The 15,614-nt window shown below is 43.7% G+C and overlaps 1 protein-coding gene across 5 annotated transcripts in view; it reads left to right on the forward strand.

The window, feature by feature from the left end:
- The first annotated feature begins 353 nt into the window (after positions 1 to 353).
- Positions 354 to 15,614, forward strand: part of LOC116453842 (protein spinster homolog 2-like) — a 135,141-nt gene continuing 119,880 nt past the window's right edge. For 2 of the 5 annotated variants that reach the window (XM_032129754.1, XM_032129756.1), the window contains exon 1: positions 354 to 835. In XM_032129754.1, the coding sequence (XP_031985645.1) occupies positions 541 to 835 (295 nt within the window). In that variant the 5' untranslated portion in view covers positions 354 to 540. The remainder of the gene's footprint in view (positions 836 to 15,614) is intronic. The other 3 variants (XR_004243944.1, XR_004243945.1, XM_032129755.1) reach the window with 2 other exon arrangements.

The raw sequence follows: 15,614 nt of genomic DNA on the forward strand, positions 1-15,614 counted from the left end.
AGGGGGCTGAAGGGTCACCCTCTGGGCGACACTGAAAACAGCTGAGGCGCCGACCTGAGGCGGCTGACGGACCTCTCGGGGCCGGTCTGAGGAGGGATGAGGAGCGGCCCTGAGGCGGGCTGAGGGGACACCCCTACGGGCTGGTCCGCCGACGGCTGAGGGGCCGCTGTGGAGCACGGCTGACGGGACACCCGTAAGGGGCGCTTCAAGGGCGGCTTAGGGTCCGCCCCCCTGGACCGCCCCGGGCCGGGCTCACGGACCCCTCGGGGCCGCGGGGGCGGGGCGCGCACGGCCGCCGAGGCGGGGCGGGGCGGGGGCAGGGGCGGAGCCTTCCCCGGGCCCCGCCCCGCGGGCCCCGGCCCCGCCCGGGCTGTCAGAGCCGGCCTGTCCCGGGCAGGCTCGGGGCGACCGCGGGATGCGGCGCTGAGCGCTCTCCGCTCGCTCTCTCCGTCCGTCCGTTCGTCCGTCCGTCCGTCAGTCAGTCAGTCAGTCAGTCACCCCGCCCGGGCTCCCGCACGCCGAGATTCCCTCCCGCAGCCCATGATGTGCCTGGAAAGCGACGGCTCCTCCGGCAGCAGCCCGGGCTGCGGCGGGCGGCTCCGAGCCGGCGACGAAGAGGAGGAGGAGGACGGCGAGCGGGGCTGCTGCGGCCGGGGCGCCGAGGGAGAGGTGCAGACCCTGTCGGGCAGGATGAACCCACCGGCGGCCGGCAAGCACCCCGACCGCCCCTCCGCCCTCCGCAAGGCGCCGAGCGTCGGCCGGGCCCGGGTAGCGGCCGCCGGAATCCTCAGTGTGGGCAACGTGCTCAACTACCTGGACCGGTACACGGTGGCAGGTGAGCGCACCCGCGGCTGTGAGGGCATCCCCCGCCGCCCGGCGACAGCCCTGCCCGGGCACGGTACAGCCGCCGCCGTCCCCAGGGTTGTCCCGGGCTGGGGTCACCGGGTCTCGCCCGCCGTGCCGGGGCTGGAGGAGGGATGGCGTGAGGGATGCGGCGCGGCCGGTGCCCATTGTGCGGCCCTTCCGGTATTGTTCTCTAGTTTGTCTGAATTTTATCGAAGATAAGAGAAGCGCCCTTTGTTTGTCTGGGCTCGATGGAGGAATCGGTGCTCGATGGGATTCGGGAGGGACCGGCGCCTGGGCAGAGCAGGGGGCGCTCGGCGAGGTTCGGGGGTGATGGCAGACGCGTTATCGATCCCGGCACAGGGTGAACGCTGCGGGCGACAGGTGCAGCTGCGGCCGGAGAGACAGTCTGATGCCAAAGGGGGGAGACGGGCATGCGAGCGCGGTGTGTCCTTGGGTGAAAATCGCAGCGAAGCAAATCCCCTTTGCTTTGTTTCTGCGGAGTGCGTCCAGCCTGGAACACCCGGCTGCCCTTCAGCCCTGTGCCAAGGAGGGTCCCTTCCCTGCAGAACTCCCGAGCAGGTGACAGCAGAGCCGGCAGGAGCGGGCGCAGGAGGAGCAGCTAGGCAGCCGCAGTGCACTTTGCAAAGCTCGGTTTTCTTGAGGTAAACACTTAAAATCATGCGCTGATGGATGCATGACCAGCTGTAGTCCGTGAACCACTATGTTCCTCAGTACTTACTACTACTGTGAAGCGAAGCTCCAAAACAAATGTCTGTTTGCATGTTTACTGTGCCATCCCTAGAGCAGACTCCTTGTTTATTCTTGTCAGGCAATAACAGCAGGGAAGAAGATCATCACTGAACTTTTTCTAATTAGAAACGAAGTAGGCTTGTTGGTAATCAACTGTCTCATGTCATTAGAATATAATACATATTCTCTGTTTGGCAATACTGATAATTTTATCTTCAGAGCTTACAAAGGGGTTTGTGCATGTATAAATTTTTTCTCTATGCATATATATGTTTTAATCACTAGGACTCAATGTGGTGTTAAGCAAATCCGATTATTTGTTTATACTGCATTAAAATAATATATGTTTGTAGGGCAGTAATAGAGAGCAAGGGACATAAATCTAAGTCACTTTTGTCAGAATAAGTTGGCCAGGTTGTATTTATTTTGTCTGGAGTAAGGAGATGGGGAGGATTAGATGGAATATTTAGCTGTCACTGTTGTGGCTTTTTTGTTTTTCTTTTTAGATGTGGCTTGTTCCTTCAGGAAATGTAAAAGGCCAGTATTGGGAGATACTGAGTACTTGGCTGGTAATCAGTCTGTTACAGAAGGAAGCTTAAAGATACAAGGTTAACCTGTTATTATTGAAGGAAATTGTAGTGTGTTCCCTTGCCCTCAAATACCTCTCTAGTAGACAGTTTTACTACAAAGCACCTTTAATACATGGAAAGTTTCCTTTTTAGGAAGCTATTCCCCGCCTCGTGCATTCTTTAAAAAAAAAAAAAAAAATCACATCTAGTTCACCTATTTGCTCTAGCACTTCCACCAAGACCTTTGTCATCTGATTTTTCTGCCTGCAAGAAGTGAAAGCATCTTCTTTTCTGGAAAGGCTGGAAGGTGCCTGACCAAGCAGAAGATAAAAATGCCTGCCTACTGTAATGTGGCATTGCCAGTCTCAGTGCTATAATTGCTGATATTTCAAGGACAAGCTCTGATTTTACTGTGCTCAATAACTGCCCTGTGCAATTTATCTGTTAACACTCAGTTTGATATCAAAGGTTTAAGATCTCAGACATCAGACTTGCCTTTGGGGACAGAATCAAACTTTGCATGGGCTTTTTGTCTTCTGTCAATTGGTATTTACTTTTCAAACCGGTGTTCTATAAAGTGCTAATCTAAAACATGGAATAATTTAAATCCAGTGTAATAGAAGAGTTGTGGTAATAAAAATTATATGTTTTGAGCTCAAAACTGACTTGATTATAAAGTCTTCTCTAAAAGTAATCTTTACTTTTGTGTTTTGAGTCTTAGTGTATACCACATGCTTATGTGATGTGCACTTGCAGATGAATCAAGCTAGCACTTTGAATATTCAGCTCATGTCTCAAGACAGGTAATAATTAGTAAATACAACTCTCCAGACCTTCAAAGTACATTTCAAATATGAATCGTTGCAGCAACGTAATAAGAGATTTTAACACCAGCCACATTATGGCAGGGGAAGTAGCATCAGAAGTTACGATTTACCTAAGGCCAGTGGACTGTTGTGAGAACTGGAACTAATTTCTGGTTCCAGCTCTATTTGAAACAAGTGTTAGAAGAGTGGCAGTACCAATGGAAACTGGTTCCTGAGGATCTGTCTCTAGGGTGATCCCTGCTGTGGATTCTCTGACGTCAAATAATAGTTGACCTTTGTCATTAACCTTTCTCGTCTTATAAGAGTCTTGCATCTACCCAACCATTTTTTTTAAATGAAAGTGTTGGAAGCTTTGGGACTTCTTCCTGCTGTCAAATTTAGTCAAAAGCAGGTCAGTGGCCTCAAAAGCAATTAGCAGGCAGCTGACAGACAGACATAAGCAAACAGAGTATCCAGCTGTATGGGCACGATACTCCAAGTACATCTTCTGTCTTACTTGAGAACTTGGTTGCAATCATTTTGGTTTTCCAAAAAGTGTAAGAAAAAGCAAGTATATATTTCCTATATATATATATATATAAAACAAGTGTATGCAAGTATGTATTTACTTACTGGGGAAAAAAAGATCATATACAGAATTATTTCCAGATGTAATTTCCCGAGTATCTTCCACTATTTTCTAACATATCCTCACAGAAGCTGGATAGTATGTATCCAGTCATACATAAGATGCAAGAGCATCTTACATAATAGAAAGAACTAGGCTGACCTCTCCTATAGCACATCTTGCCCTTAAAAGTTTTTGCATTGCTACAAAGCAAACAGCAAATATGGTATTTCTTGGTGTTTACACTCTGGACACATAAACATTGTAAATAATGAGTTGTTCTTGGGTGATCGTTTTTTTCAAGTCCAACACACAAGGAAGTAGCTGTCTGTTTTCCTGGTTTTGGTTTAATGGCTTCCCAGCAAGGACTAAATGACTTTATGATGGGATGTGTGTTTTTGGTATCTGGGACAGAGCTTGAGTGCAGTTTCCAAGATACAGGGCATATACAGCTTCACACCTAACACAAAATTTGCAGCTTTTTTGGGAGTACATGATGAAAATGGGCCTGACCGCAGAGGACTGGCCTGTTTCTTATGGTTTAAGAATAAGTTTCTTCCATTACTTAAAAATAAAGTGTCTGCACAGCAGTAGTGGATATTTCAATAAGGTCCTTACGTTTACAAAGACTTGGAAATTTCCAGTGCATGTGGAGTATGTTGGAATATACTGATATTTGGGAGAAGCTGTCCCAGACAAAAAGTGCGAGTGCTTCTATTGTGGCTCTTGTAAAGAATGAAAACTCAATCAGTGCTGAGCATTACCAACTTGAAGGGAAATGATCCTCTGCAATTTTCTTAATAGGTCTTTGATCATACTGAAAACAGTTGCCTGTGGAAAAAGCTGTGATATTTTGCTGCTATTAGGATAGCAAAGAGTAAGGACAAGGGGAAAACAAAAGTAATTAAACCATTGTAGATTGCCTGTGAAACTGCAGCATTTCAGCCATCCAATGATGCTGGGACATATCTTCTTCCTTAATGAAGTTTTGGGAAAAGTCATCTTGCCTTCAGAAGCTTGGAATGTGGTTTCACAATTATGCCATGGGTGACCTTTTACTGTGCCTGCTGTTGACAATGAAAATATTCTTGCTTCATTAGGGTGTCACCTCCACCTTCTAATTCAGACGCTACTTCCTGGCATTTCTGTAGTGCTTTAATTTAAAGGTAATGATTTAATTAAGCTGGAGAACTACCCAGCAAAGTAAATGAGTCTCACTATCCCACTACAGAAGGGGAAACCAAGTTGCAGAATGTTGGTGATTTGCCTGTGGTAATGGAGTTAGTGGCAGAGCCTTGGCTGGTATCACTTCATCCTTGAGGATCTCCATCCCTGTCACACAGTAATGTCACAGACTTTGGTCTGCTGGTTTTGTCCTTTAAATGTCTGCAACTTGCTAATAACCATATTTGTGTTAATTAGCCTCTCATTACAACACATAGTTGCAAATCAAATGCCATTCTTTGAAGATACATACATGCAAATGATCATTGAAAGTTGAAAGTCAAGTTTACAACTATGTAGTACAGACTCCAGCTGAAGGGTTAGGAAAGGTTCAGCACTAACTCTCAAGACATTCAAGAGGTTGTGAGCCAAAACTGCTTCTTTTTACTTATGAGCTCACATTTCTGATAGTAACATAGTGCCCCATTGAGTGTTTCTAAGTGAATGTCTAAGTGAATGTAGTCAGAGAACTCACATGGAAGGGGGTAAAAAAGAGCCTCTTCTCCCCTTGTAACAAGACCATGCTCAGGGCTTATGGCTTCAGGGAGAAAACTATTAAGAGGCAGTGCAAGCTCTTCTTTTTTTTTTTTTTTTTTTTTATCACTTTGAGCTAATCTTAACCCAGCAGGACACAGCTCTGGAAGGACTGTTATGCTGGAAATTATTAGAAAATAATACTGACAGAATGCACTTGAGCCAGCAGTGCCACCAGCTCACACATGTGAGCATTTGTGAAAGGATGACAGTGTTTTACTTGGACAGCAGGGACCTGCTACTGACTCAAAATTCAACAGGTCCTGCACTGGGAGCAGAAGTTAGAATTGAACCTCATGCACTTCAAAAGTAGGAGACAGCAAGTGTTCTACAGCACAATGACAGGGACTGTGCAGTAGCATCTTGTTCTCTAGTGTTGTGTTTTCCCTGTGTGATGGGCTTTATTGCAAAGGCTGCTGCTTCCTGTTTGCTGGTTCTTATGCGAGTTGGCAGGATTTGTTCCAGAGTATTTTACATTTCAAGTGAAGTGTTATTATGTTTAATCATAGTATTTTTTCTTCCTTGTGCTGTAGGTTTGCCAGATACTAACTATCTTTGTTATTATGTGCAGATTTTCCTGTTTGACTCTGAGATCCTCTTTCATACATGTTGATTAATTTTATCCCCAAAGCATCCAAGTCATTGCAGCCAGACAATGTGGCCTTTATTACATGGAGTTAATATACTCATAAATATTGAGTGTGTTCTTAAGAATAATGTGATGATCTTATTAGTCCCTTGATCTCTGTGACTGTCAATACCAGAAGCTTTGTGAAAAAGCTTCTCTTGTCAAAATTGTGGGAAATCTGTAATCATTCCTTCAGACTTTTCAAATACCATACCAAGCTGCAATAGAGTTAATTTCTATCAGGGAATTTATGTAAAAAAAGGGAATAACTGAGAACATTTACTCTTCATTTCTTCTGGTACACTGTGCATGAGAAGCAAATAAGCTGCTGATGACGTAGCATGGTGGGTTATAAATTTGAACAGATGTTGTTAAAAACTGGTGACTTTTCCTGTAACATAAAATCCCATAGCTCTTGCTTGGTCTTTCAACTGCTGAGGAACTTGTGGTTGAAAGGTTCTATAATGTATCACCTATATCAAATAACATTTGCAAAGTTCCTTATAACTATCAGGAAAAGCTCCTGGTACCTCTTCAGGAGATTCAGCAGGAAACCATGATTTTATATGACAGATAAAAGTTAGGAACTCCAGAGATCAGAATTCTTCTGAGTTGCTTGTTTGCATCATTGTTGTTTGACCTGTATTATGGACCAGGACATTGTCGTGCAGCTTCTGTGGAATCAGGTGGTGCACCCAAGGTACTTACAATCCACATCTATCTCCATATCTCCAAGATATATCAGAGAGCTGTAGGCCAAAGATGGAGAGACTGAGGGAGACGAAACAGCATTTGTTAGTGTGAGAGGCCCTACAAGATAAGCAGGTGTGGCTTTTTGGTAGGCAGTATAGCCAAGTGGTGAGGAGGGAGTTGAGGGGAGAAAAGGGCAGCTTTCAGCAAGAGTTTACAAACAGCATCTACCAAACATGATAAGCATCACAGGAGAAAGGATGAAGTTGACTGTTGGAAATGGACAAAGGAGGATGATGCCCTTCTGGCTGAGAGAGTTTTGTGGAAATTGCACTATGGGTGTAGGGTGATGAGTGCTCTAGAAAAAGTAATGTGTGCGCAAAATGAGTTGTACAAAGAACCTGTGAAGTGCCTAAGGCGCCACGGAAGTTAATGGGAGTTGAGCAAAATGGGCTTGGGCTCAGAGCCCAGAGAGGTGTAAGTGAGGTGAACAACACATCATGGTTTCCAGAGAAGTTTGGGTACAGATTTGGCATGGACCTCTCCTGTAAATTGCATTTTTGGTGAACTGGTCTGAAATTCTTGGTCTGAAAATCAAGAGGCAAATCTGAGACAGGTAAGGGCAAAATAAGAGAAAGGAACCCCCAAACAACCCAAACGAAACAACAACCCCCCAAGTCGTTACGACTGAGTTCTTAACTACTCATGCCTGCTTTGACTTTGGTGCTGTAAAACAGCTAACCCTGTGATTCATCGACTGGACAAGTACCCTACCTAGAACTGCTGAACTGCCAAGTACAGCAGGCATCTCATGCATGGTTTTTCTTTTCTTGACACATCTGCTGTCATTGTTATTTTGTGTGTGTTTCTGTCTGATGTAACCCAGCTATTTCTGTAGAGTTGCAGGGAAAGGAAGTGAAAGGGAGGGAGCACTAATATCTGTGCTCCTGGTTTTACAACAGTATATACAAAATCAGGAGAGTGACTGAAGGGATGTAGAATCCTTGTAGTCATGACTGGACCTGTCACCAGTCAGGAGCAGCTGAAAGTTTCTTCTGGAAGGCTCTTGAACAAGCTGTTCAGGTTGCTCTGGTGGCTCTTTCCACTTTTCATTGTGCTGTGTGTTTCATGGAAGCCTCTGCACAAGGCATGGCTGGAACCACCACATTATCTCTCACTTATGACGAGTAAGGAATGGAGTTCTTCTGTCCGGCTGAACTTTCTAGACAGCAATGGAGCACGTCGTGAGAGCAACATCGCTGCTCCCACCTATTCTGTACTTCTGGTTTTGAGGGCATAAGTATCAATGATCCTTCTCAAGAACTGATCTCCTGCCACAACTGAAGTCATGGAGCAATTTTAGCTTAAGAGAAGGGAGAGAAATACACAAGAAAAACTAGGCTTTATGCCTTGCCTGTCCTAAGGTCAGGTGTGAGCAATATGAACATACCGGGGTTGTATTTTTGGTGAGCAATATTATCTCCTGTTGAGATTTTTTGTTTGTTTCTTTGTTTTGGGGTTTTTTAAAATACATTTCTTATGCTTCTGCTGGTGGCCAGCAGCTGCAGTAGCTGAACAGAAGAGCAAAGGGAAAAGATCAGTGTTTATCTGGAGAATAGCTGCAGTAACAGCTTGGAGCTTGGCTGGCAGAGTGAGAGAACCCCATGCTGGAATGAAAATCCTTTCAGCCTTGGCATGTGATGATTTATTTTTTAAATTTTTTTATTTTAAGGCTGCATTGAACCAAAACTGCAGTAATCCATCTTGCTCCTTGTTCAGGCTTCTGCCAATAATTATGTAAATAACAGATCACAGTTAATTATTCGTTTCATAGCTTCCTATTTTCTCTATTTGTATTAGTAACATGTCATTATTGTCTTAGAATACAGCTCTGGGTTCTTGGCAACATGGAAAACAACAAAAATGGGTGAACTGACAGTGGCAACAGGACTCGTGTCTGTGTTGAGTCTGCAGGGCCTGAATTAAACCTGCCTGAAGGTTGACTGTGATTCCCATGGCTGTCCTGGGATTTGCTGATCTGTGCTCTCTGCATATTCTCATTTCAGAGAAGTGATCCTTCAGGAGGGTTTGCCAACAAAGCAGTATGGATCTGAAAGGGGGGGGTCTTGGCCTTTTGTTGATTTGCAATTTTCACTTCTCGCTGCCTGTCACGTTTGCATTTCATGATTTGTGCCTGTGTGGTGGTGATGACCTTGGAAGTTTTGCTTTTATCCTGGCTTAGGCAGCTGCTTTAGTACAGCATTCCTACCAGGTGGGCAGTTTGGGAAGTTCACAAATCACTGTGTGCTCTTGCTCTGTTCCTCTTCAGTGAGACTTTTCATTTGAAAATGTGAGACTATGACAGGACTCTTTTTCTAATAATTTTGCATAAGATACTGGATTCTCATTTCCACATTGCCTTTAGTGTTGGGTGGTTTTCTCCAACAGACTGGTGCTTGTAAATTTTGCTCCAGCCAGAGCCACTGGGGCTTGGCTGTCCCAAGCTGTAGGATGTAAATAATTTGACATGACATCAGCTGACCAAGTGCCACTGCTGCCCAGGCTTTAGTCCCTGAGCAGGTTGGTGGATGAAATGTTGCTTATGGGATGCTGAATCAGAGCTGCTTAAACACTTTGGGCCAGGCACTAATTTTGTGCAGTTTCAGGCGTGTTGTCAGTGCTAAATAATAATTAATACAGAATTGCAACACTATTAATAAATACCAACTGTGCAAACTATGCAATAAGGAGAAATTATTTCTATTGCACCAGTGTGGCTCATAAAGAGGGGTCATTGCCTGTGTTGGTGTGCTGAGCTATTAGAACTCAAACACTGCTGCAGTTATACCAGTGTTAAAACATTTCTAACAGTCTTGTTATTTCCGTCTAGCAGCCAGAAATGCTGACTAACTTTCAGGATAACAATCTTTTGTATATTCAGGAAACAAAATACCCAAGGGCCACTGGTGACTGACAGCTATAGTGCTCTGATTAAAACTGACGGTTCCTGATCAGCTCCGTCTTGGATGTGTTAGTTCCTTTTCTCATGGGGAAGAGAAGAAAGAGGACAAAAAATTATTTAATGTAGTAGTATTAGGATATGAGACTTTTTTTCTTCACAATTTTTTGGGAATTTGTAACTCAGAAGTACCAAACAAAGTACCTGAGTAATAGTGCTTAGAAGGGCAAACATTAATCTCTCATGACTTTCCTGTAACAAGGTACAGAAAATGCCAAGTGTTGGCTTCTAGTCATTGATTTTTGACTGTAAGAACAACATGCTGAGGATCCCGAGCTTCTGATGATCAATTAATATGTGGTATTTGTGTGTTTTATTCCCAACTGGTATTAGGACAGGGAAGATTTTTTTTTCCCCCTCTAAATGAAAGGAATTCTGGTGGTTTTGCTCATCTGCACTTACATACAGATGGCACAAGCCATTACTCAATCCCTAATGAAGAACCTGAAGTCACTGGTCAGAACGTGAGGTTACTCAGCCACTGGTGCCCCACATAGTGAGTATATCTCCTGCTCTCCTCCCTTTCCCTTCTCTCCAACAGCATTTCTTAGTCGTTGAGGAAATAACCTACTTTATTTAATTTACCTTTGTGTTTATTTAATCTCCTTTTTACATGTATAGAGATGCTCAGGATCAGTTAGCAGCACCTCCCCAGCATGTGTTGCTGTGTGCTTTTCAGCTCTGGGGTGTACCTTGAACTGTGCAGATGTGCTGCAAAAGCAATAAAATTAATGACTTCTCTTGCCTACTTCATTGTAGCAGGGTCTTGACAGATCTGCTAAAGTTTAGGGTCACTTGCTATTTCCTTCATGAAACGTATATTATATATTTTTAGGTAGCCAAAATTTTCACCTCTTACATGTTGGCAATTCCATCTGGGCATAAATGAATGTTGCTCACAGTTACTTTGTAACTTTGTAAGCTGGGACCAGTTTTGGAAGGTAGTGCACTGTTTTATGTATGCTTGAGCACCCATGAAGGCAGACCTTCCATGACTTAAGTTTTGAGTGGTGCTCTTAAGCTGCTGGAAATGGGGGCATCGGAGGAGTGGTGCTCTTAGACGCTAAAACACTTCTTCTAGTCAAGTTAAAATTACGTTTGTTCTTAAAGGTGTATTGAGATGCATGTGGTATTAAGGTACATTTTTGTCAGCTATTTAAGGTGCAGTGGGAGTACTTTACGTTACTACAAAGCTACCAAAATTTTCAAGTTTTTGGACTGTGAATCAAGAGAGTTGCAACAGTTGCTGGAGAAAAGAGGTAAATCACTTTTGGTCTGCATTTCATTGTGCTTTTTAAACTTCCATCTGGAAGTGGCTCAGAATTAGTAATGCTTCTGTAGTCATATTATGTTCAAAAATATGTAATGGTTTAAATGTCAAACTGCACCTTATTGCAAGCTTATATTTGCCTCTCAAGTGTGCATTTAAATCACTTGCATTGCTGAAAGCCACTTAACAAGAATAAATTAGAAGTAGAGCTGATGTTTGAATAAAACCAGAAGTTATGTGAGTGCATAGAGAAAGGTCTCTGTCTGTAAGCACACGCAGTAAAATCTGAATCAGGATTTAACATTTTTGATTTAATTATTTAGTCAAGCTCTATTATACCATCCCTTCTCATTTTCTATGTGAATGGGAAATACGTTCATCACCATTTAGAAATTACTTGGCTTTGTAACCTAATGATGTTTGGTTTTATTCACTCAGACTTGTGCAATTGAAACACAAACCACTTCAGTCCTGAGTGAGAGAGATTTCCTGGGCCGTTGCTACCTGCAGAAGAGGTTTATGTGTACAGAATGGGCCCAGCAGTGGGAGAGCTTGGATTGTCCAGGCAGTCATAGATGTTCAGCCTGTGGTCTCTGTCCAGAGACTGCCAGAAAACAACAGGCAGGCTCAGCCATGGTATGGACACCACTAGTTAGTAGATTTATATTACTGGTCTGATAATTAAGATGTTTGTAGATTCCATGAGATTCCACCCTTTTGGCTGGCAAGACCTCTATTTTTTGGTGCTCCAGTTCTCTTTGTAAATTAAAACAAATGCATAAAAGTTATTGCTTTAATGAAGGAAGCTAATAGGAAGAAAATTTATTATTATTATTATTATTATTTATTTATTTAATTTCTCCACTGTTTTCAGGGGGTTTTTTAATTCTGCAGGAACAAGGTTTTAGTGGGTTTTTTTGTTCAATGCCTTTGACATAATATAGAAGATCCCTGTTTGCGGCTTCCATTGAAACACGTGGACCCCAGTTGCCTTTGCCTCCAGTTGCTAGTATTGAGTCATAAAGACAGGAGAACTAAAATATAGATCTTACAGTCATGCAGGAAGTTTCTATTTAAAAAAAAATAGGTTTATAAGTATGGTGTTTCTAAAATATATTGGCTCCTTTGTAATTACACACTTTAGATATTAATACATATAATTATGAAAGTATAATTAGATTTTGGTAGGTAGTGTCATAACAATTTTAAGGTAGATTTTAAGGTTATATTTTAAGGTATCTTGTATCTAAATATCTCAAGAAGAGCAATTTTTCCTCTTTAGTGATATTCTTGGTCTTAGTCTGGAGGACCTGATCTTAGACTCTGGGTTTTTTGCTTTGGTTTTTTCCTTTCAACCCAGAATTCAATCGAGACTGAATTGTTCTGTCTTTTAAAGGAACAGTCCCAGGGTTCTTCTGTAAGATTTCAGGGCTAGAGGGAAGCAAGAGCACACTTTGATAATTTTAGGTTAGAGATTATTGTTATGAAAGAGTCTCTTGGCAGTTCTTAAAAAGCCAGGTAGTAAAAGACTTGGTTGGTGGAAACCTGAAAGAATGTAGCACCTACAAGTGTTATGGACGAAGTGACACAGTTTATGTGAGGGATGTTCGCACAGGGACTCTACACCCTCCCGCTCTGGGGTCTGTTTCTTTTAACAGATTAGTTTCCCTTTAAATCCAGAATAGCATCTTTCCAGTCCAAATTGCTATGCGGCATGTGGTTTGCTGAGGGGAACGCAAGTCATTTTTTGTCTCCCGGAGGCTCGTGCCGTGTCAGCTGTCTGGTGCCCCTGTAATTTCACGGAGACCCTGCTCAGAGCCCTGTGCTGAGACCACAGCTGCGGGTGCCCAGTACCTTCCGCATGGGTGCCCAGAGGGTCTTCGCCCCTGCCTTTGCTTTCCTTCCCTCCCTCCCCCCGGCTCTCACTTGTGTGTAATCAAATTAAGCAGCGGCAGCAGCCACGGTAGAGAAGAGCAGCTCTGTTTGAAGCTGTCCCTCCAGAATGTGCACGCAGATTTCATCGCTTGCACCTGCCGTGTCTGGCTGCTGCTGTGACCTCGTGTGCCAGCAGCCTGTACTGATAAGCGTTCCCTGTTCCTTCCATCCCAATTAATTGTTTTAAGGATGCTTAATTCCTTGCCAGTCTTCTAAAGCTTGTCTTTGTCCTTAAACACTCTGCATTATTTTTGTGAGGGTCCAGTAGAAGCGTGCTTTCAGAGCGAATAATGAAAGCTACAGCAGGCAGTGTTAGGAGGTTTCTGTTAAACACATAAAGGCAGCACTTTCTGGGCAGTGATAACTGTGTGAGGATGCTGTGTCATTCTAGCTGGAGCAGTCACTCATGCAACACTGCAGACTTCTCTTTGAAACCCTTTGTAGGTCGGTAAAGCCTTTCTTGCTGTTTCTATTGAGATCCTTGGGCGTTGTGCCTTCCCTGGGGTACAAGACTGCTGCCCTTTCCCTGTGCAAGACCCTGTGCCAGCCACAGCAGCTGCTCTCTGGGCAGGGTGGAGGTGTAGCAGCATGAGTGTGGAACAGGCACTACTAGGCTGTGAGACTTGCCAGGGCTGAACAAGTCCTTCCTCCGTGCTCTTCGCTGCCTGATGAACCCCTGGGAGTCAAACCAGTCTAAAACCACTGCTTCCATCACTACCTGCAGGGTATTTCCTTATGTCATGAAGCCATCTCATTGAAATATTTTATGTTTCAAAGCATTGATTATTTCAATCCAGAATTCTTTGGTTCCATGCAGACTTGTATCCACTCCCTTTCCACCACTGAAGACCACTGAGACAGGATGAGTGTAGGGAATCTTTGTAAGAGTCCTGCTTAGACTAAGAAGTAAATGGTGGTGTTTGGCTTCCTTTGGGGTTCATTGCTGCAGCCCCCTCACTGAGGATAACTTTTCATATGATGGATAATTTTAATTTGTGCAGCAGATGATGTACATCCCCCAAGTGAGTGTTACAGGTAACAGTACCCATGGAAGGGTGGCTCTCTGCAGGAATTGGAGAACATTAGTGGAACTGAACAGGGTGCAGCCTCCCTTGTTGATTCTGCTGTTGCATTGTTAAAAACATGATAATCTTTTTAAGTGCTCAGTCTCTCCCATTGGTGATTGCTAAATGTAGTTGCTTATGTACAAGCAAGCTCAAACAATGGAAAATATATGAAATATGAACCCTTTCTTTGTGCTGGGGTGGGAACATTCATCTTGCTGTGGTGAGGAATGTTCACCTCACATTTCCGAACATTGTGTTCAGCAGATGAGCTGTTTCCTCCTTCTCCTTCAGGTTTTGGTCTCCATCGGGGACCGGGCAGAGGCCATGCTTAGATGGGCTGTTAGAGTAATTATCCAAATGAACAGGCATGGCTTTAAAGATGCTGTTGTGTGATTTTATTGTTATTGAGTGGAGCAGGTGGAAATTGGTTTGGTTCTTGTTTTGTTTTTCCATAGTTCAGTCTATTGACATGTGGATGAGTGAGAGTCACATTGGGAAAGAGCTGCCTTTTGACTCTAGTCGTGTCCCTAGCTGGGAAAAGACTGAAGAATGCAAGGGAACCTAAAAAAAAATCCCAGAGCTGACAGCCTCCAGTCAAGCAGCATGTTTGCAAAGATGATGGAAATTTTCATGGCTACTGAATTTTATCTCTGTTGGTGACTCTGTCACTCTGTTAAATGGCCGAGAGCAACCTCCTTGTACAGGCATCGACATAATTTTATACATCCTAAGGTAAAGAGAGTAAATGATGGAGAAACATTGTTCTTAAACAGTTGCTCTCAGCCCAATTTCATGGAAACTTTAACAACAAAACAAATACAAACCCTTTTTTGATTTAAAAAAAAAAAAAGCTCTTAAAATAGAGAAGAGGTTAAAAGAAGACTGTATCTAATTTTGTTAGCATTGTGGTCCTAATTTGTCGCTTCTGGTGACTTGAATTCCTCACAAATTGCTGGTTTCTCTGCAGATCTGTAATTCCCGCATGCTGTAATTTTGCCTTTAGAAAAGTTGGCCACGGACAGCTGTCTCTTTCTGAGCTGGAATTTTGAACGCTTTAAACTCCTCGGCATGGTCTTTCCCTGTTTGGTGGAGGTGGAGGCTCCTGCCTTGCAGGGAGGATGAGCAGCTCTGGGTTTGCTGGGACAGAAAGCCCTGGGAAGGCAGTGAGGATGAGCAGGGGTGCAGGAGGTGCCTGCGGTGAGTGTGGAGGCAGCACCTGGGTTGTGCGTTGGCTGTAAAGTTTGTACCCTTTGGAAAGCAGTGTAACCATCCAGCAGAAGGGTTTGCTAAAGAAACAGGCTGTCCTCTTCTGGGATACTTCTTCATGTGAGATCAAGATACTGCAGGAACAATTCTGAGGCATTTGCCATGGAAAATCCAAGAATTTTCCAAATAATGTGCCCTGCTCTTTAATTCCTATCAGCTGCTGGAAGGGTCAGCTGTTGCTTTGAGCCTTTGGCTGGTTTGAAATCACTAGCTACATGCTTTAAGGTTCAGCTAGCGCCCAGTCTCTTCATTTTATGCCCTATGTTTAACTGTTACGTCATAAACTGAAAGAATATATCATTTTTTATCAAATCTCAGCACTTGAAATGCTGAGATGAAAGGAGAAATGGATATGAGTTGCACTTTGATCTGGTTTTCATCA

This window comes from Corvus moneduloides, chromosome 20 (assembly GCF_009650955.1).
Source record: "Corvus moneduloides isolate bCorMon1 chromosome 20, bCorMon1.pri, whole genome shotgun sequence".
Classification (NCBI taxonomy): domain Eukaryota; kingdom Metazoa; phylum Chordata; class Aves; order Passeriformes; family Corvidae; genus Corvus; species Corvus moneduloides.